At 57.9% G+C, this 20,988-nt stretch overlaps 1 protein-coding gene and 1 long non-coding RNA gene across 8 annotated transcripts; both read left to right on the top strand.

Moving 5' to 3' along the window:
• Positions 1-3,703: 3,703 nt before the first annotated feature.
• LOC128310999 (uncharacterized) lies at positions 3,704-6,017 on the top strand. Its single transcript, XR_008288926.1, has 3 exons — positions 3,704-4,441; positions 4,768-4,927; positions 5,286-6,017. It is a non-coding gene; the product is annotated as an uncharacterized LOC128310999 (long non-coding RNA).
• A 2,101-nt stretch (positions 6,018-8,118) lies between these two features.
• LOC128310998 (uncharacterized) lies at positions 8,119-17,390 on the top strand. Of its 7 annotated transcripts, none has more exons than XR_008288925.1 (3): positions 8,119-9,968; positions 10,288-10,383; positions 13,050-17,390. XR_008288925.1 is itself a non-coding variant. In XM_053199542.1 (3 exons), exons 2-3 carry the CDS (start codon positions 10,371-10,373, stop codon positions 12,487-12,489), a joined length of 999 nt encoding a protein of 332 aa, XP_053055517.1. In that variant the 5' UTR covers positions 8,119-9,968; positions 10,288-10,370; the 3' UTR covers positions 12,490-17,390. The 7 variants fall into 7 exon arrangements, 5 of the variants coding, with proteins under 5 accessions (XP_053055517.1, XP_053055513.1, XP_053055515.1 ...); XM_053199542.1 differs by having other exon boundaries at positions 11,504-17,390; XR_008288924.1 differs by having other exon boundaries at positions 8,119-10,383.
• The last annotated feature ends 3,598 nt before the right edge of the window (positions 17,391-20,988 follow it).

Genomic DNA, 20,988 nt, shown 5'->3' with positions numbered 1-20,988 from the left:
GCCGAGGGCTCTCCCTCCTGGGCCTCCACCTGCACCCGGGTTCACCCGTCTCTCTCCCGCTTCGAGCCTCAGCCCCCTCCTGGCTCTGCCCACAGCTCCACGCGCCCTCGATGCCTTGAGACGGCATTTGGCTCCCAGCGCCACCCCCCCCCCCGCCCCCAGCAGCCCCCTTCCCTGCTCCCCGGCCCTTGTGTGGCTCTGAGCGTCTCTGTGAGAGTAGCAGTACTTGGGCTTGGCCAGACTTTCATCCACCTTCTTCAGCAACTGGAAAACCCCGATAAGCAAGATTCTTTTTCAACTCAAGACTTTTATTCTCACAGTAATCCAGAATTTATCTTGAAAGGCTAAATAGTGGTGTTAAGCATCTTTTCATGCTTCCGGCTTTTACCCCTCTTCCTCGGAGAAGGGACTGTTCCCCTCAGCGCCTGGCAGCCAGAGGTCCGAGGTCACGGAGCCCTCATGCCGTCCTGTGTCCCTCCTGACCGGGATGTGGTCCCAGCAGGTCAGCCCCGCCCTAGTGACGTCGTGTAGTCCTGGTCAGCCCGCAAAGCCCCACTTCCAAATTCCAGCACGCGGGGCGTTAGGGCTTCGACAGGTGAACTTTGGGGGAACGCAGACATGCGGTCCATAACAAAGTCCTTTGCCAACTTTTTAAAACGTTTATTTATTCTGAGAGGGAGAGAGAGAGAATCCCAAGCAGGCTCCTCAAGGTGTCAGCACAGAGCCCCATGCGGGGCTCAGACTTGCAAACTGTGAGATCATGACCTGAGCTGAAATCAAGAATCAGATGCTCGACCAACTGAGCCCCCCGGGTGCCCCTCCTTTGCCCATTTTGAACTGGGTTGTTTGTTTTGTTCTTGTTCAGTTGTGGGAGCTCTTTACATATTCAGGATACCACACCCTCATCAGGTAGAAGATACACAGATCCTTTCTCCTGTTCCTCGGGTTGCCTTTTCACTCTTGGTAGTTCCTTCAGCACAAGCGGCAAGTTTGCAGAAGCCCAGTTCACCTCTTTTTTCTCTTGTTGGCTTGTGTTTCTGGTGTCTCATCGAAGAAATCAGTGCAAATCCAACGTCGAGGGGCTTTCTTCACTTCTGTGTTTTCTTTTAAGGCTTTTATAGTTTTAACTCTTACATTTAGGCCTTTGATTCATTTGAGTTAATTAAAAAAATTAAAAAAAATTTTTTAACATTTATTCATTTTTTGAAAGATGGAGAGAGAGCACAAGCAGGGGAGAGGCAGAGAGAGAGGGAGACAGAATCTGAAACAGGCTCCAGGCCCCGAGCTGTCAGCACAGAGCCCAACATGGGGCTTGACCTGAGCTGAAGTCGGTTGCTTAACTGACTGAGCCACCCAGGCGCCCCTCATTTGAATTAATTTTTAATAGGGTGCCATATAAGGGAGATTTTGAGAAAAACAATCACAGAGGGGAAAAATAAAACCCAGTGATTGTAAGTAAAGGCACCGAATCGCAGAGTCTGGGGGGTACAGAGATGTGAGCAGAGTTTGTCCAACATCCTGGGGGCCTGTCAGGCAGGGCTGCTCAGAGCCAAAGGTGCCGACTGGGGGCGCAGGAGATTGTCAGTGGGTCTGCGGCTGCTCCCAGGGCTCCCGGGGCCCCACGTCATTTCCACGTGGGACTTGGGCCTGGAACCCTCTCCCCCCCCCTCCCCCATAAAGCCTTTAACGCAGAGGAGAAACACAGATGGCTCAGGCACCTCTCTGTCTCCCAAAGCAAAGCACTGGGCCACCCGGAGATGTGGCCCTTTCCTCGTGGGCTCTGCCTCCCGGTGCCGGCGGTCAAGGGCTGGGGGACGCCTGGGGCCATTCAACCAAGCTCGAGTCCTCCTGGGGCACGAAGCCCGGTGGACACCAGGCTGGACAACCGAGGCTGGCTGGTGGCTCACCTCCCCTCTCACTCCGTGTCTCCGGCTTTCAAAAAGCCGACAAGCAGACTCGGCCAGGGGCACTGATGCTCCTGAATCACTCGTCGATTTGCCGATTCGCTGGTTCCTTCATTCAGAAAGCCAGCAAGCAGGCTGCAGAGCCCAGACGGGACCCTGGAGCGACCACCCCCCACCCCAGGGGAGTGGCCGGAGAAAGCCACAATAAGGGCAGATTTGTAAACAGCACTCTCTGAAGGGTGAATCCTCCCCAGGGCCGGGTCCCAGGTTCAAGGCAAGGGCGTCGTCACTGCACATTCTCCTCGCCAGGCCGGTCCTGGCGGGCAAGGTGCGCTCCGAGCTGGCCCTGAAGGAGAAGACCAGCCTCCAGGCAGAGGGGGCTGCGTCGCGGGAGGGCTGGGAGCCGGTGGTGGCACTCCCGGGGGTGCCGGGCTGCGTGCTGTCATGACGTGGATCCAGATTCCGGGTCTCCCACTTATGGACCGGGAGGTGCGGGGAGTGTGGTATGACCCCCACGCCCGCGAGTCTGAAGCCGAGGGGATGATACGCGTGTCCCGTCAGGTCGCGAGGACGCGGGGATGGCCGGCAGCGGTCAGCTCGCTCTGTGCCTGGGGAGGCCGTCCCGCACTCGCCAACGAGACGTGAGGAGCAGACTGAGCGGTGTTCGCGGATCTGGCCGGAAGGCGGCTGCGGCCCAGCACGGGCCCCCTGCCACGGCCCCACGACCCGGTCCCCGCCTGAGGCCGCATGATGCGCACAGTCGGGCAGCCCACCGCTTGCTCACCCACAGGGTCTGTTTTGGGGTGCTGCGGGATTCGGGGTCCCTTTGCCTCCCGCCCCCCTCGGCACTCCCTTGTGTCCCGCACGCACCATGAGACCGTGCGTCCCGTGAGACCTGCCTCTGGCCCCGTCAGAGGACCCGGGGGGTAGTGGTCACTGGGCCGAACTCCGTGCCTGCGGCCTCACGTGACTCCCCTTCTTGCCACTGTCCCCGTTATCCCTGCTTTGCCCTCCCCCGTGTCAGGGAAATTCAGAGACGCCCGCAGGGGAGGGCGTGGAGGGCAGAGACATCTTCTGGTGGGTCCTACTCAAGCTGAGGGTTGAAAAGGAGGTGAGACCCAGTGTTCTCTCCTTGCTCAGCCACACTCACTGTCATCTCCTTTGTTGGTCAGAGACGTGAGGCCAGGCCAGGCCAAGACTGGGGGGGGGGGGGGGGGGGTTGGCGAGCAGAGACAGGGGAGACGGGCCAGCAGACGAGAAGGCTGAGTGTGGCTTGATATGACCCACCTGGGGACATCTCTACTGCCACGCTGAGCCTTGCGCGATCTCCTGAAATCCTCTCGGTGATTCTCAGAGGTAGGTCCTCCTGTTCCCATTTGGAGGAGCGGCCTTGGGGCTCACACAAGTCGGGTCACCTGCCTAGGCCAGTCCTCTGACAGCAAGTGACGATTTGAGTTGGGACCTCTTGGCTCCAGGCCCTGAGCCTCGAACCCCATGCGTAAGCACCGAGTGCCCCTGGGCCCTATTTGTCATTCGAAACTCACACCCTGCGGAGGACGCATTCCATGGCGAGTACTCACTTTGTGGTGTCTTTGGAATATATGCACGGATAGGTAGGTAGACGGGTAGACGAATAAGTGGCTGGATGGCCTGGTAGCGGATGGATGGAAGGAGAGGCGAGTGGATGGACGGATGGATATTTGGACAGATGGGCGGGTGGATAGATGGAGGGGTGAATGGGTGGGGGGAGGGAGGGGCGGATTGGGAAATGCCCCAACATTCCCCATCACCTCCACCACCAACATCGGACTCATCTCTTGAGACCCTACAGGGCGCTCCTTCCGAGCTGCTCTGTTACCGCCGTCCTTGACGCAATTTCCTGAAAGGAGACAAAGAGCCATTTACTGGAACCAGGGCTGCCACCACTGGATTCTGAAAACCGACAGGAGGAAGGAAGCGTGTCCGGCCACTGGTCTAGTCCTTCCCGTTCACAAGTCTCAGGAAGTCCTGGGCGTGCCCCAGAGGCCTTGTGTCCAGGCACGTCAGGAATCGGAGGGAAAAGCCCCATCTCCACGAACCCCTCCTCTCAGGCCCCCAAAACCCCTTGCTCGGGGCCCTGCACTCACTAGAGGCTCAGAGGCTGGCAGGAGGGAAGAGCGCAGGAGGCAGAAGGAGGCACCGCAGAGAGAGGGCAGCCCCGCGCCCCGGGCCCTTTGCCCGTCTTTGGGGAGCAGCTGAGCAGGCCCGGTCTTAGAGCTGCAGAAGCCAGAGGCAGGTGCTGATTCCCTGGGGCTTTTGCAAAGCAGCAGCACGCGTGGGGCTCCGGGGCCTGGGGGGGGGGGTCCGGTCCCGCGTGGGAGCCCCGGTGGCGGGGGCCTGCGTTCAGTCGGGTTGCGACGACAGCCTCAGGCGAGCCTCCGATGCCCACGCACCGCCTCTCCCGTGGCCGTTGGATCCAAATTCTGCGGAACCCAGAAATCCCTATTCAGATGGAGGTCTTCTCCTTAAAAAGCAGCCAGTGAGTTCCAGACACTTGTGTAAGAATTTCTTGAATTACAGCGGCCCTGCGGCTCCTGGTTCCCTTTGTGGCCGCGCGGGGTCGCGGAGCGCGAGGGGGGCTGTGCCCTCGGCCCCCGGCAGGTGGCGCTGTGCGACCGCTGTTGCGCGCGATGGCCATTCCCAGGGCTCAGCTCTCCCGTCTTACGCAACAGTTTGCAGAACCCACTGTTGATTTAGGGATTTGGGGAGCCTTACTTAAAATTAAGTAAACACATGAACAAGGGAGTCACTGTCTTTCGAATAGGACTGTCATCTGTGACCAGTTCATCCGTTAATGCCCGAGTTTCACTGTGTGTTTTACCAGATCCTCCTTTGCACGCGTCTCGGGGCCTCGGACGCCGTCCTGCTCCTGCTTCTGTTCCTGCTCCGGGCAGAGGAACAAAGGGGAGCAGCTGAGATTCTCTCTGGGCTGGTCCCCAGGAGCTGCCGGCGGGATGGGTCCGCGGGGGAGCGAGGACTGACAGGTGAGGCCCCCTCAGGGCCTGCGTAGCTTGCCTTTCGCACGTGCTGGTAGGGGAGGGACGGGAAAGAATGTTCCGGAAGGCCTGCAGCTGGGCATTTGGTGAAGGTGACTCGCTGGTGGGGTCGGCAAGGCTCTGGGCCTGGACCCTCCCACCTGCCTGCAGCCCAGCGTGGGGAGGAGCTGGACCGTTGTAACCCCCACCCCCAGTTTTGGCCTGAACACGGGGACACAAATCTCTCGATGTGGGTGGCAAAGCTTCCCTCAGATGCTGCTCTAAAATGTGCACACACCTGCTTCTTTTCGGGACAGGAGAGCTTGGACTCTGACAAACTACACATTTCAATTTATTTATGTTCTAGAACGGCTAATTATAAGGACATGTGGGCACCAGGAGCGACATGATTATTTATGCTGCTCTCGCCCCGCGGTCTCCACCAGAAGGGGGGTCTGAGGCAGCTGGGGCCCCAGGGCCTTTGTTGGCAGGCTGCTTCTAAGCCTTCGGACCGTCCAGACCGAGGCCCAGCAGTCACCTCATTTCAGGTGTTTAGGGAAGGATGCGCCGTCCCCCAGTGGGGTGTCCCCCCAGCCGGTATCATCCCAAAGCTGTTCCCTTATTGGGGGGGGGCGTGGACCCCTCCGAGCACCAGCCCGGCTCCAGTCAACCCTGGGAGGTCACGGAGCAGCCCAGACCCCCACCCTTTGCAGGACCGTTTCCCTCCCATGGAGGGGGTGGTGGGGAGGGGGCCGTGTTCCAACTTGCCCCTTCCCCGGGGGTTGGGGGACTCTGGAGGGAAGTGGGAGTTGGGCTAATGGACTCACTCCTGCGTCTCTCCTGGGAAGGGGCTTGTATCTGTGCTGTTTGTCGGGACCCCAGACACGGCCCCAAAATTGCACCGTGAGTGAGCTTCCCCGGGTCCCGTCTCCACCTTCTCACGCACCTGCAGACACTGCGAATTCGATGCTGGCCCTCTAACAGCAGAGTCCAGAGCCTCCCGTCCATGACCTTGCCTACTTGCACACGGGCCCTTCCGGGGTTTTCTGCAGGGCTGCGGATGTGAGGGTCGCTCCTCCTTCTCCACCCCGCCCCTCCCCTCCCCTCCCCTCCCCTCCCCTCCCCCACCCTGCCCCTCCCCTGCCCCTCCCCTCCCCCACCCCACCCCTCCCCTCCCCTCCCCTCTCCTCCCCTCCCTTACCCTCCCCCGCCCCTCCCTTCCCCTGCCCTCCTCCGCCCGGCCCCACCCCGCCCCTCCCCACCCTGCCCCTCCCCTCCCCTCCTCCACCCCTCCCCTGCCCTCCTGAGTGAGGCTACTTCACGATTGCCGCTGCTTCCACAACACATATTTGAAAACCAGTCTTTGTCAAAGTTCAGGCATCAGACTGAACCTCACCTTCTTGCTACCTATGTGAGCAGTTGGCCCGAATCTGTGCATCTTCGTGGCGGCTCCGCTCTGCAAAGCCCCCGAGTGTGAATGTCCCACCAGCTTACTTCCCAGTGACCATGAGTTGAAAGCCACGCACTCGTGGGGTTGGAGGTTTCAATTGGGTCAGTTCAGCTCTTCAGAGAGACCCTGAGTCAGCCCTGCCTGTCGGTTACCAGGAAGAGAACACGAGTGGCCCCCGTGTTGCGAGGGACAGACCCCCGACCCTTTTCTGCTCCGATGAGCCTCTGCCCTGCCCCCTCCACGCCGTGGCTGCCACTCGCCCGCCCCTCTCACAGTTGTGGGGTCACCCGGGCCAGGAGGCTGGGCGTCCTGCGGGTCAGTCGTGGGGCCAGGCATGGTCTCCACCCGGTCCTGGGGCACGGAGCAGCACGCCGTGCGACAGGCGGGGCACCCAGAGATGGGGGCTCAGCCTGGGTCTCCCATTGAGCTCATCTCGGCGCCTTCAGGGGCTGGTGCACCATGTCCCGATGCTGATGCCCTCCCCACCTGCCCGAGCCTCGGCTCAGGGAAGGGGTCTGTGCTCCTGTGCCAGGGCAGATGAGCTCATCGGAGCCCCCTCCTCTGGAGGGTCATCGCCCCAGGCTGGGGTTGGGGGTCCCCAGAGCGGCAGCCCTGGCCGACCTCTCTCGCTGCGTCCTTTCTGGGTGAGAGCTCCAGCCTCCTGCTGGCTCCTGTTACCTGGGCCGCTGGAGGCCTTCACCTGTGACCGCTGCCGCCTGGTGGGGACTCTGGAGAAGCCAGAGCACGGTGAGGGGCTCCAGGCAGGAGCATGTGAGGGGGTGGTCAGGGAGGCCACCTGGGAGGTGATGGGAGCAAAGCTGGGCCGGTGGGGGGGAGCTCCCCACATCTCAGGGCAGTGGGGATGAGCGCCAGGCGGACAGTGTGCCTGTGGTGTAGACAGCAGGGCCGAGGGAGGGGGAGACCTGACCTGGTGTGTGTGGGGGGGTGGGGGTCGTGGGGCTCTCTTGCCAGGTGCACATTAAGGATGGCTGGGTCTTCCTGGATCCCGTCAGCAGCACGTAATGCCCGTCACCATCGTGAGGATGTCCCCTGCCCTTAAACCTGCTCGGTGCGGGGATGAGGCGACTCTGGCGTTTCGTGGTCGGTGTTGGGGCGGCACGTCCTTCTCTGTCCCTTTGCCCGTATCCACCTGGGCCTTCGTGTGTGACGAGTTGCTTGATACAATGTACAGTTGGGTCTTGTTTCTTTTTTACCTGCTCTGAGAGTCTCTGTCTTTTTGCTGGTGTCCTTGTACCACTCATGTTCAAAGTGACTACTGGGCGCCTGAGTGGCTCCGTGGGTTCAACGTCCAACTCTCAGCTTCGCCTCAGGTCATGATCTCATGGTTCATGGGATCGAGCCCCATGTCGGGCTCTGCACTGACAGCACAGAACCTTCTTGGGATTCTCTCTCTCTCTCTCTCTCTCTCTCTTTCAAACAAATATGGTGACCACTGATACAGTTGGATTAGCACCCTGCACATTGGTTCCTGTTTGACGTTCGTCGTTCTTCGCCCTTTGTAACTTTCTTGGTGGTCTGGTCTTTCTCCACCTTCTTTGCTGTTAACTGAGCATTTGCATGATTCCATTTTCTCTCCTCTCTCAGCATGTCTATTATTACCTCTTCCGTTTTGTTTTTTTAACCTTTTAGCGGTTGCCCTGGAGTTTGCGGTATCCATTCATAACTAGCGCCAATCCCCTTTGATTAGCACCTTCCCGCTGCGGGGACGGTACAAGTGCCTCATGGGGGGGGGGCACTCCCAGTCCCTCCCCCTGCTCCTCATCCATAAGCTCTAATCACCAAACACGTTGTTACTGCTTCACTTACTGAGACATAATCGACATATAACATAATAGTTTCTTGGCTTTTTGACGCTGGCCATCCTGACAGGTGTGAGGTGAGTCGTGCTTTGGGTTGGCATTTCCCTGATGAGCAGTGAGGTTGAGCATCTTTTCGTGTGTCTGCTGGCCGTCTGGATGTCTTCTTTGGAGAGATGTCTGTTCATGTCTTCTGCCTACTTTTACACCAGATTGTGTAGTTTTTGGCTTTTGAGTCATAGGAGTTCCTTATATATTTTGGATGTTAGTCCTTATCAGGTATGTTTGCAAATATTTGCTCCCGTTCCATAGGCTGCCTTTCCATTTTGCCGATGGTTTCCTTTGCTGTGCAGAAGCTTTTTGGTTTGATGTGGTCCCACTGTTCGTTTTTACACTGTTGTCTTTACTTTCGCAGTCAGATCCAAAAAATCATCACCAAGGCCGATGTCAGAGAGCTCACTGCCTGTGTTTTCCTTTAGGAGTTTACGGTTCCAAGTCTTACTTTCAAGTCTTGAATCCATTTTGGTTTAATTTGTGTGTATGGTGTGAGAAAGTAGTCCGGTTTCCTTCTTTTGCATGTGGCCGCCCAGCTTTCCCAACACAATTTGTTGAAAAGACTGTCTTTTCCCTGCTGTATATTCTTTCCCCCTTTATTATAAAGTAATTGACCGTACGTGCATGGTTTACTTCTGGGCTTTCTATTCTTTTCCATTGATCTGTGTGTCTGTTTTGTGCTAATCCCACAAATTTTGATTACTATAATCTATAATATAGTTTGAAACCAGGGATCATGGTGCCTCACCTTTGTTCTTTCCCAAGATTTGTTTGACTATTTGGAGTCTTTTGTGGTTTCATATGAATTTTAGAATTATTTGTTCTATTTCTGTGAAAACTGCCATTGGAATTTTGACAGGGATCACATGGAATCTGTAGGTTGCTTTGGGCAGTATGGACATTTTAACACAATGAATTCTTCCAACTCATGAGCGTGGAATATCTTTCCATTTTTTCGTATCTTTTAAAATTTCTTTCATCAGTGTCTTATAGTTTTCAATGCACTGGTGTTTCACCTCCTTGGTTAAATTTATTCCTAGATGTTTAAATCTTTCTGATACAATTGTAAAGGAGATTGCTTTCTTAATTTCTCATTCTGATAGCTCATTGTCAGTGTATAGAAATGCAACAGATTTCTGTCTGTTGATTTTGTATCCTGTGACTTTACTGAATTCGTGTATCAGTTCTTGCAATTGTTTGGTACAGTCTTTTTTTTTTTTTAAACATTTTCTTAAAAAATTTTTTTTTTACTGTTTGTTTATTTTTGAGAGAGGGAGAGAGACAGAGTCCAAGCAGAGGAGGCAGAGAGAGACACACACACACAGAACCCAAATCAGGCTCCAGGTTCTGAGCTGTCAGCACAGAGCCCGATGTGGGGCTTGAACTCACAAATCGTGAGATCATCACCTGAGTTGAAGTTGGACGCTTAGCTGACTGAACCACCAAGGAGCCCCTGTTTGGTGGAGACTTTAGAGGTTTCTATATATAGTATCATGTCATCTACAAATAATGACAGTTTACTTCCTCCTTTCCAATTTGGATGTCTCTTATTTCTTTTTCTTGTCTGATTGCTATGGTTAGGATTTCCAGTACTATGTTGAATGAAAGTGGTGAGAGTGGACATCCTTGTCCTGTTCCTGGTCTTTGAGGGACTAAAAGCTTTCAGCTTTTCCCCACTGAGCGTGCTGCAAACCGTGGGCTTGTCGTATGTGGCCTTTATTATGTTGAGGTACGTTCCCTCTATGCTCACTTTGTTGAGAGTTTTTATCATAAGTGGATGTTGAATTTAGTCAAATGCTTTTTCTGCATCTTTTGAAATGATTGTATGATTTTCATTCCTCATTTTGTTAACGTGGTGTCCACATGGGTTGATATGTGAATACTATTATGTTTTTGAACAAACTCTTATCTGTTAGATCAGTGAAGAATAAGGAAAAGAAAAGTTTTAATTTGCCCTTATTCATTCATTCATTTTCCGACATGTTTCCTTTCCTTAACTGAAGTCTGAGACATGCAGATCTTTCTGTTTCTTTCCTATATCTATGCAGGAGCCTGTGTGCGGGTCCTGGGGTCTCCTGTGGAGCCTGCTCAGGGGGGCGCTCAGCCAAGGACCTGACCACGATCGCAGGGGATGCTGTGCACAGGTAAGAGGCCAGGTGCTATGGGGAGGGGAGGGCATGGCTTTGCCCCTTGCCCATGCACCCAGGGGTGGGGGGTGAGCAAGCCCCATCCCCTGCTTTGTCACTGCCCAGAGATGCTTGGGTGCTAGGTGGCACTCAGTGGACCAGCAGGAAGACCTCTCCCTCTGCGGGGGCAGCCCCCCGGGCACTGCAGGAGGGGGTCCCGGGGCAGGAGCCGATGTCACGGATTCTAGACCCCTTGTGCAGTGGGAGCTAGGGTGTGGTTCCCACTGTCAGGGAGCCAAGATCCCAGGCTGGAGCTTTCTTCTGCCCATGCCGGGGCCCTGGCCAGCTCAGAGCCTGACATGGCAGGGGAGCTCGGTCAGTATCCGCCTAGCTAGGACAGTAACCATCACCTGTCACCATCGCCTGTCAGGCTGCATGCTCTGGGGGATCGGCTCCTCCTCTGACCTCTGGGCAGAACCAGCCAGACCGCCCCGGGTCACCTGTGACCTGCACATGCCTTGGCTGCTCCTCCCACACCCTGAATCGTGCAGAGGGCTCATCTCGCCTTCCCGTGGGTACACGTGGTCACGGTGGGAGATCCTGGGTTTTACCATCTGTTTTCCCCAGAGGTGGCCACCAGGCGTGGCTAATGACACAGGTGCAAGAGCCACGCTGGAGGGAAGAATCAGAGCAGATGGCTCAGAAATGTTCTCCCAGACGGCATTTCCTCTGCAGGGAGCAGGGATGGGCAGGGCGTTAGGAAGGAAGTGGGGGCTGGAGGGTCCGGCGTGAGCCCAGGGCCCAGGACGTGGCCACTGGCTTCCACTTGGAGTCCCCGCGTGCCACCAGCAGAGATGGATGCCAGACAAGTTCTGCAGCAGGTGCCGAGGGGGCCTCACGACCAGGCGTCATGACCAGGGCCTCACGACCCTGTGCCTGGAGGGCCACTGGGCTACCGGAACATTGTTTGCAGGAAGCCCCTCCCCTGCATTGCTCAGGTCCATACGCTGGGGGCTGGTCCACTGTCCCTGGGACAGAGCACTGCTTTTGGTTCTGTGTCTGTGTCTGTGTGTCTGTCTCCCTCTCACCTGGGTGAGGGAGACAAGTTCTGGAATGTTCCACCCTGTTTTGCCCACAGGTCAAGAACCATTGTGGGGTGCTGCTAACAAAAGGGTGGGCCCACGGATATCCGCCAAGTGGAGGGTGGAGACCGTCCTCAGGGCTGCAGCTCTGGGAACAGGGTGTGGGAGCCGTCTACACCGCAGCCACGAGCAGCCCTCAAAGCTCCCTGTCTGGGCGGGAACAGGCTCGTCGTGTGCGCCCCGGGCTCCATGGAGGACGTGCCTGGGATGTGGACGGCCACCTTTTGGGGCCTGTTGGCTCTATTGGGGTGCAGGGTGTTCCTCCCCAGGTCAGCGTCCAGAGATCACCTGGGGCGGAGGGGGTCATTGCTCTGATGGTGGTGGCGGCATCCAGCCCCTTGCGCCCTCTGTCTGTGGTTCTGGGGCTGGAGACTGGATCCAGGTGCAGGCACTGAGTGGGGGTGGTGACTCCTCCTGGGCAGGGTCCTCGGCCTCCTGGCCTCACCCTCGGCCTCCTTTTGTGGGAGGAGCGAGTGACAAGCTGTTGTCCGCTCAGCCCTCCTGCCCGGGGGCTGCGGGTTCAGGGGCATCTGGTGGGCGTCTGTGGGTCGGGAGTGGCTGCCCCTCCCACCTGCTGCCTGGCCCGTGGTGGCCCCTGTCCTTCTGCTGCTGGCTGACAGGACCCCCGGCTGCTGTCAGGGAGCCGGACTCGGTCACAGCACCCAACCCCCAGCACTGGCCAGAGGCGGCCACCCTCACATCATGGTGGTCACCACAGCGTCCTCCGGGCCTTCCCGGGACCATGGTCAGCTGGCGGTGCGTCCCCAGCAGGCCCAGAGGTGGGACCGCTGGTCCACCCGGGGGCCTCGCCCTCTCCTGGACCCGCAGGCTCGGTGGGGTGCGGGCCTTTCTGCTCCCAGCACATGTGTTCTCGCATGGAGAGTCACCAGGCCACTTGCCCTGGTCCCACGTCACCAGGAGGCTGGAGGGATGTGGCTCTTACAAGTGGGGTCTTCTGTGCCGTCTTCACAGGGGCCGCTAGCCCACAGGGTCCCGAGGAGTCTGGGCTGGTAATCTCGTGCAGGCGTGCCCGTCCCCGTACCGCAGCCTGGCCATGGCCTGCAGGGTTCGAGGGCTGCTCCCCCACCCAGCCCCGGTCAAAGGCTTCAGAGAAGTGTCCTTCTTTCTCCCTTTGGTTGCTAGCTGTGGTTGGGCCTGAGCTGGGGTGTTTGCCGGAACAGAATGATGCCCATCCAGGAGGCTCTGATCGCACCTTCCCCCAGATCACTCCCCGGGTCGCCAGGAGCCATCGATGTCCATGTCCCTGTGGCCCCTGATTTTTCTCCAAATGTGGAGCGGTTCCTGTTCTGCAAACTTCCCACCAGTCAGTGTGGACGGAGATGCATTTACTTATGAATGAAATTAGAGCAGGCGTATTAATAACTCATATGAACTCATTTTTCTAAGAATTTGATGGAAGAATTCGTTGGTATTAAAAATGCTGTGATTTTTAATCGTTATTGCTTGTTATTTTAAAGCAGAATGCATTTTAAATAGCTCAACAAACTGTCTAATTAACCACTTTGTTTACATAAACAACAGGCCTTGAAAATGGGAGGGGCCTCTCCTCCAGAGTTATTGGGAATGGCGGAAGGTTCTGGAAGACGCGTCTATTAAGGAGGTCACTTCTGCTTGGCAACAAACCGGACCACAAGGCTGGATCAGGTTTGGTGTGAATGTCCACACTGGGCGGCCACGAGGCTGGATCAGGTCGGGGGTGGGCGTCCACACAGGGCAGCTGGGCCGGCACGCTGACCTCCCATGGATGCTGTCGCTCTGGTCTGGGAGAAATCCCACAGCAGCTCAGTGGACCCCGACCACCGTGGCAGCCACGGGTGTGAGCCACTGCCTGCTGGCCGTCTCTTCTGCTCCGCACTGGGGCTTCCTGCCCCTTCAGGGGATTTTGGGGTCCGGGAGGAGGTGAGACGCTGCCTGTGCAGAGTCTGCCGTCCCTTGTTGGGGGGACGCTGGGATTCCCGGAAAGGCGCTGTCCCATGTCCCCTGTGGTCTGGGGGAGTGGCTCCCCACCGCCGTCCGGGCCCGAGTGCGTGGGTGGGGGCTCCCCCTTGCCGGCCCCCCTCCCTGGTCTCCGGGCCGAGAACGAGCTGTGGAGACAGGGCCCTGTGTGCCTTGGGCACCGTGTCACCTCAGCGAGGGCCTCAGGGTCCTAACTGCGAGGTCAGTGCTGGGCGGGAGGATGTCTGTTAGATCCACCAGAAGTGGCCCGTGCCTTTCTTCCTCCTTCCTGCTCTCGGATCCCAAACCTGTCCCAGGTTCAACAGTGGCCTCAATCGGAATGGTGGCATCGCAGGACCTCAGGGTGACAGTGTGTGGAGATGGGGTCTTTATGGGGGGGATGTAGGTGAAATGAGGTCATAGGTGACCCTGATCCAATGTGATGGGTGTCCCTATGAGAAGAGGAGGTCAGGGCACACACACAGAGGGACGACCCCGTGAGGACACAGGACGGACGGTGTCTACACGGCAAACAGAAGCCTTGGGAGGTACCAGCCCCCCACACACCTGGATCTCGGCCTCTGGCCTCCAGAACCGCGAGAGGAGGGAGGTCTGTCATTGAAAGTGCTGCAGTGCTTTGTCACAGGGGCCCCAGTGAAGGAACACACACCGGTCCCTGCTGTCCTCCAAGCAGCACCCAGCATCCTGCCAGGAGGTCAGTGACCCCACAGCTTTGGTGGGGGGCTGGGACGGCGGCCTGATGCACAGGCCCGGGTGCTGCACAGAAATAGGGTCGATTCAAACAGGCGCTGGGCCTCCCCTCTTCCGCTCCCTCGCTCGGCTTCCGGTCTCCATCCTCCTCGTGGGCACAGCCTGTTGTGCGCAGAAAGATCCGGAACGGAAAGGGCTTTCCGCTGGGGATGGGTCTGTCAGACTGGACGGGCATGTCAGCTCAGAGTCCCCGATTCTCGGGGTCCCGAGACCTGGAATGGTCCAGCGGGTGTGGGCATCGGGTTGTGGGCGTTGAGGAGAGGCCGGGGGCCTCCGTGGGGCTGGGACCGCAGTGATTCGACTGAGATGCTGAGCGTCAGGGGCTGCGGGGCCTCTCACGTCTGTCAGGTGGGGCCATGCGGGTGGCCGTGTGTCTATTGCACGTGTCCCTTCCGAGGCCTGTGAACGCTGGGTGTGGGCATCCGAGCCCCGGGCCAGGCAAGAAGCCCACGGAGCCGACGTGGGTCCCACGGAAGGACCCCGGGGACACAGTGCATCACCCACAGGAAGCCCAGTGGGGACTCATGGGGCCAGAGAGCAGACCTGATTCCTGCTGATTGACTTCGCCTCGAAAGGAAATTTAACAATGAAAAGTTAATTCCTCCTTGAAGCTTTTATAAGGGGAGAGGGCTCACATCCACGGCCCCCCCGGCCCCGGGGCACAGGGAGGACCGACCACGTGCCCCGAGGGCCAGCTCCTTGGTGGGCCCGGTGGAGCCTGGGGGGCAGGAGGAACCCCGCCCACGTGGCCCCATGTCCCCTTCCCCAGGTGTTCCCGTGGGACCCGCCGGCCGCCCTGCCCAGGGCGCAGTGGGACTTTCTGACCGTCTGCTCTCTGCCTCCCTCGGGAGATGCGCGCCTCTCGGAGTCAGTGACTCCGGGCCAGCTCAGGTGTGGCCAGGGTTGGGGTGGGGGCGTCCAGCTGTGGGGGCGGAGGGTGAGTGGCCCACGTGGTGTATGGGGTCTGGGGTGGAAGGTTCCTGTGGATGCCCCTTCCTCCGAGGCTGGAGGCAGAGTCCAGAACTGGGGTCTCCTCCGGGTGGGGGTGGTCCGGAGGCCAGGAGGCCACAGAGGGTGGTGTGCGGGTCTGATGGCAGTGCCTCACAGGGCAGGTGTCTGATGGAGGAGGGGGGCAGATACACGTCCGTGTGCCACAGCGCAGGGGTGGGGTGAGGGGGACGTGGCCTCCTTGGCAGAACGTAAGGTGGGCATGTGGCGCCTTGCAGACCACAGACCAAGGGCTCCAGCGACACGGTGGGCCTTTGGGGGAAGGGAGGGAACAGGGAGCCCTGCGGGGGAGGGGTGTCGCGCGTTAACCATGAAGGTGCCGGCCGCGGCTGCCCCCCAAGGTCTCCTGCGCGCCATGGTCAACAGAGGGCTGCCCGTCCCCTGAGCTGCGAGGGTGGGGGGGGGACACCCAACAAGCAGGTGGCGGGCGGGGGGACAGTGAGTGCAGCGCCTCCCCTGGGGCCACCGAGGGCCCCGCGGGCTGATGGCTCCAGTGAGATTCCTGTAGCAGGAGGGCCCTGGAGGCGCGTCAGGGTTTCCAGGCTTCTCTTCCCTGTTCTTTAGGGCAGCACATCCCCTCCCCCGACAGAACCCCCGGGGCCTGCCTGGCGGAGCCTGTCTGTGGGTCTTGTTCGTGGGGCCCGTCCGTGGGGCCTCTCAGGGCCCAGGCTATTGAAGTTCTCGCCCCAGACGCTCACACAGGGCACCCTTGTGCCGCGTTCCTTAGGGTCTCTGCCCCGTCACCGCCTGGATTTCCTGCAGGCCCAGGGTCCCCTTAGCTGTCTGCATGTGGGCTGGAGTCTGCGTCCGCACACTCGCTCTTGGGGTGATTTCCTCACGCGTGCGGCCACTGTGTCCTGCTCGGAGACCCCCTGTGGCCGCCCCACTCCCCGGCCCGTGCCCGGTGGCTCCTGGGGCCAGCTGTCTCTGCCTCAGAGGGTGTTCTTGAGGGAGGGGCCTGTCAGCATGGCAGACGGGGACCACGAGCGTCCACGTTTGTGGGCAGGCCCCCTTCCTACATAAGTTCTCAAAACGCGGCGTCTGTGTGTGAAATGGGATCGGGGTCCGCAGGAAGGGTTCTGGCGGCACATTTGGCTCAGGGAGACGTGCGCCTTCTCCTGGGCCTGCGGACAGGGCTCCAGGGAGCAGGAGACGCACCTCGGGCGCAGCTGGGCTCTCAGGGTTCCCACCCTGCTTCTTTCTTCTCGGGACCAGCAGTCCCAGCCTCCGCAGCGGACCCGTCCAGATCTGAGCGTGGGACCCTCACGTGGCGCTCTTGGCCAGCACGTTTCCCGTGGACCTCCTGGTGGGCAGCCTGGTGCAGTGGTGTAGCCGTGTCCCCGCAGACGTCACCATGGAGCTTCGTGAGACGGTGGCCACATGACTCTGAATGTTGGGGGGGTGGTGTCGGCAGTGAGGGCAGGTTGCGGGCCCCCGAGAGCCTGGTTCCATTTGTGAACAGGGCGTGAGCACCACAGGGGACTTGGAAAGCAGTCCTCACGTGTCTCAGCCCATCAGGACGTCCGTAGCAAAGGCACCATGGACAGGGGCTCACACAGATGAGTTCATTCCCATCTTCTGGAGGCGGGGAATCCCAAGACCACGGCGCCACAGACCCGCCATCCGGTGAGGCCGCCTCCTCGCCGTGTCGTCTGGAGGTGGAAGGGGACCGATTGTTTTGGGGGCCACAGAGGGGGACAGCACGTCAACATACGCATTTGGGGGGGCGGGCGGGCGCTCAGAGCACAGCAGTGCCCTTCACCCCCGGCCCCTTCGCTCCCGGGTGGACTTCCAAGTCCTGGGGCTGCAGCTGAATTCCCACCAGGCCCGGGGGGTGGGTCAGCGGGGCCAGAGCAGCGGGAGCTCAGTCCTCGCAGGCGCTGAAATCCGGCAGGAGCACACGGGACCCCAACTCGGGGACCCTTCCGCTTTCGAATGTTCCACCGGCCAAATGCTGGCCAGGAGGTTAGCAGTGTCACCGGCTGAGGATATTTTTAGTTGATAGACCTCAACTTTGACTTGTCCCTGATTTGAAAACATGCTTTTGTTGTAAAACTGAAAAAAAAAAAAAAAAGCTTGTTAGAGAGGGGCTGGAAAACACTGAAAGACACTAAGAAGAAAATTAAAAATAAATCATCCATAGCTTGACTACGCAGAGCTCATTCCTGTTAATTTTTTTGGTGTGTTTCCTACCAAAGTTCTATCTTGTAAGGTTGTCGTATGGAGAGCACAGGGGTCACGTCCCACACCCACCCTGTCCTTAAAATAGAATGGTGGATTCCTAATTAAGAGCTTCTTTCGTTATCACGAGTAATGAGCTGTAGCCAGGTCTGCATGGGTGGATTGCGAATTCTCTTCTTTTCTTCTCTTTTTGTATCGAATTATTGATGCCACGAATACAAGTGAATCTCTGATTCTTCTGCTGACTCCCAATTAGAACAAAACAGAGACACTTAACTGCTGTGTGTTGGAAGTCTGGCCTTTGAAGAGCAGGAGGGTGGGGCCCGTGGGCCCCTTGGTGACCCCAGGACCGGGGAGACGTGGGGGCGCCCCGAGGGCGGCTCTGGTTGGTGCCCGGTGGTAGCCCCTGGGAAAAGCTGAGTTAATTGTTTAAGTGGGGGCTGGCTCCCTGGAGCCTCGTGCTTCTGAGACAGCCGGGCGATGGGTGAGGCCCAGCCGGCCGGTCAGCTCGAGACCGCTTGCCCGACACCCCCCGTCCATGGGGCCCCGGGAGCCTGCCCAGCGCAAGCTTCGGGGCGCCCGGCAATGTGAGTACCTCTAGACCTGGCGCGCTCGGGCATTGTGGGGAGAGTGTGCCCACCGGGAGGCCCTTCACCGAGGCAGCCCCCCCCCCCCCGCCCCCTGTCCCATGTCCCCCTTCCGGCGGAGCAGAGAATCCCTCACCTCTGCAGGATCGCTGCTTCCGCGGCCCCTCCTGGCCACGAGGCCCGGCCGGCCGGTGGGCACCACCCTGGAAACCTCAGGAGCCTGTTGGCAAGCAGGGCAGCCGCACGCGGTCCAACGGTAGCATGACTGAAATGCAAACTGTCCTGTGACCCCACTCCCTCCCCCAGGTCATTGTGGGTGCCCTGCTGCCGCTGATGAGTGGGCCTCCCAGGATAATGCAGTTTTAGTCAAAACAGGATTGTTAAATATATGAAATTCTTTTTTTAAATAAAAACGTTTATGAGAGAGAGAGAGAGAGAGAAGGAATGGGAGTAGGGGAGGGGCAGAGAGAGGGAGACACAGAATCGGAAGCAGGCTCCAGGCTCTGAGCTGTCAGCACAGAGCCCCACGCGGGGCTCGAACTCATAGACCGCGAGATCATGACCTGAGCCAAAGTTGGATGCCACCCCGGGTGCCCATAAATATATATGATTCTGAGCTAGTGTTACAAGGTCTAGAAAAACTTGCAACACACCTGGTTAGTCCAGGGGAGGTGAGAGGGTGGTGCCGTGAACAGTCCAGAGTGAACACACACGCTCTGGTCCGTGGGGTGGGGGTAGGACGGGGGGCCGAGGGCCGGGCTGGCGGGCATCTCTCACACAGATAAAAACACATAAGCCACGAAAGAAAAAAAAATCAATGAATTGTACTTGGTCCAAATTAAAAACATTCCCTATTTGAAAGTTACCATCGAGGGGCACCCGGGGGGCTCAGTCCGTTAAGCGTCCGACTCTTTGGGCTCAGGTCACGGGCTCATGGTTTCATGAGTCTGAGCCCCACATCAGGCTCTGTGCTGACCGCATGGAAACTGCTCGGGATTCTCTCTCTCTCTCCGGCCCTCCGCCATTTTCTCTCTCTCTCTCAAAACAAATAAAAAACTCAAGAGAAAGTTACCATCAAGAAAAGGACAAAGCGAGCCACAAAGTAGCGGCAAACGGTCATCCGTACATCTCAGGAAAGACTTTTGTCCAGAATAGGAAGAACGGGTCTAACTCAAACATTGCAGTTTTAAAGGCAAGATCGAAATGCGTGAACAGACACTTCACAAGAGACCGTGGTAACTGCTGGTGTGCACAAGGAGACAGGAGACCCACATCCCACAGGGCTCAGCTCGCGCTCCAGTGCTCACGTGCCACGCGGCCGGGGCTGGGCGCCATGCGTTTCTCTTCTGAATGGGGAGCCTGCGGCCCGACAGACAACCACTCAAAATGGAGCGTGGGCCGCAGGCCCTCTGCAAACACGCTGAGGGAGAGAAGCAGACGCAGAGGGCGTCCTGTCACGTCTGTTTGTCTTAAAATCCCATGACGGTGACAGAGCTGGCCCGCGGCCGGCTGGCGTCACGGGATGGGCTTGGGAGATGCGGGTACGTGGGGGGGGGGGGGGGCACATCCGGCAAAACCCATGAAATGGTACTCTTAAAATGGGTGAATTTTATTTTTTATCAGCACATCTCAACAAAGTGGGATTCAAACGACCTGGAACTCATGAGAAGGGATCGACAAATGCATGCCGGGTACAGGGCACGCGCACAGGCTGCGTACATCACTACACAAGCGCACATGTGCGTGCGTTCATGTGTACGTGTGTTTTAAAGGGATGAATAAGCGTGTCTTCACACACGACGCGCGTTTATGTATTTAAGTGGAAAATCGTACATTTGGACTGATCGTTGACTGATTGAGATCGATCGACGCTGCCAGTGAGAGTGCGGTCAGCCCTTCCTCACATCGTCCAGGCCCCGGCTCGGGTCAGTCACCTGGCAGGTGGGCCCCCCGGGCAGGGAGACCCCAGCTTCCGTGCTCCGACACAGGAGGTGAGGTCGGTGCGCTCTCACTCCCTTTCCCGGTCTCGGCGCCTTGCACGTTGTCAGGTGCTGTCATCGTGAGCACGCATACACCGGGTCCAAGGATGTGGGTCCTGGCTTCGTGTCTACACCCCTGGAAGAAACCGCTGCTCGTGTGAAGGGTGTTTGCCTGAAATGACAAGACGGGCGTCCAGTGGCTCGGAATTCGCTCTTTGCCACGTGCCTTGTGTGCACTCTGCTCTGTCCCCCTCGGCTCCTGGCCTGAGCACATTTGTAAAACAAACCGTTATCTTCCCAGGAAGAGGGCAAACCATCTGTCTGCCCAGCTTCCAGAAGCATCTCCTGAAAACCTCACGTGGGTCTAACGGTGCCAGCTACACACGGTTTACTTTTCTCGGGAGACGTGGAAAAGCTGAAGTCTTTCTGACAGACTGACCTTAGTGAGAGCAGGAAGAGTGGGATTCCCCCCGGGGTTGAGCCTGCGGGTGGCTGTTGTCATTTGGGGAAACACTCGCTCACCTTCCTGAGCGCCAGGGGACCAGGGACCCCGTGCAAGAGAGGTCTCGGCCCCTCGGGTCTCATCTCCTCGGGTCTCAGGTGCATGGGGTCAGCTCATTGGGTCTCACTCCCTGGGTCTCAGCTCCTCCGGCTGTGGCTGTCTGAGCATCAGCGCAGGTAACTCGAGAATCTACAGGGACTGGGACAGACTGAGTAGTGACTGGTCTATGTGTTCAGTAGCCCTTCCAAGGTGCTCTCCTCACAAAGTTACAGGGACTCGGAAATGCTGTGACACTGAGTTGTTCAGCTTAATACGTAAAGAGTTTTTTCTTTTTTTTTTTTTTTAATGTTTCTGTGAAGGACTTTATTTTTATTTATTCATTTTCTTAATTTTATTTTTTACTTTTTAAAATTTACATCCAAATTAGCATATAGTGAAACAATGATTTCAGGAGTAGGTTCCTTAGTGCCCCTTACCCATTTAGCCCATCCTCCCCC

The sequence above is a fragment of the Acinonyx jubatus genome, chromosome B4 (genome assembly GCF_027475565.1).
Source record: "Acinonyx jubatus isolate Ajub_Pintada_27869175 chromosome B4, VMU_Ajub_asm_v1.0, whole genome shotgun sequence".
In the NCBI taxonomy this organism is placed as follows: domain Eukaryota; kingdom Metazoa; phylum Chordata; class Mammalia; order Carnivora; family Felidae; genus Acinonyx; species Acinonyx jubatus.
This window is presented reverse-complemented; position numbering and strand designations above follow the sequence as displayed.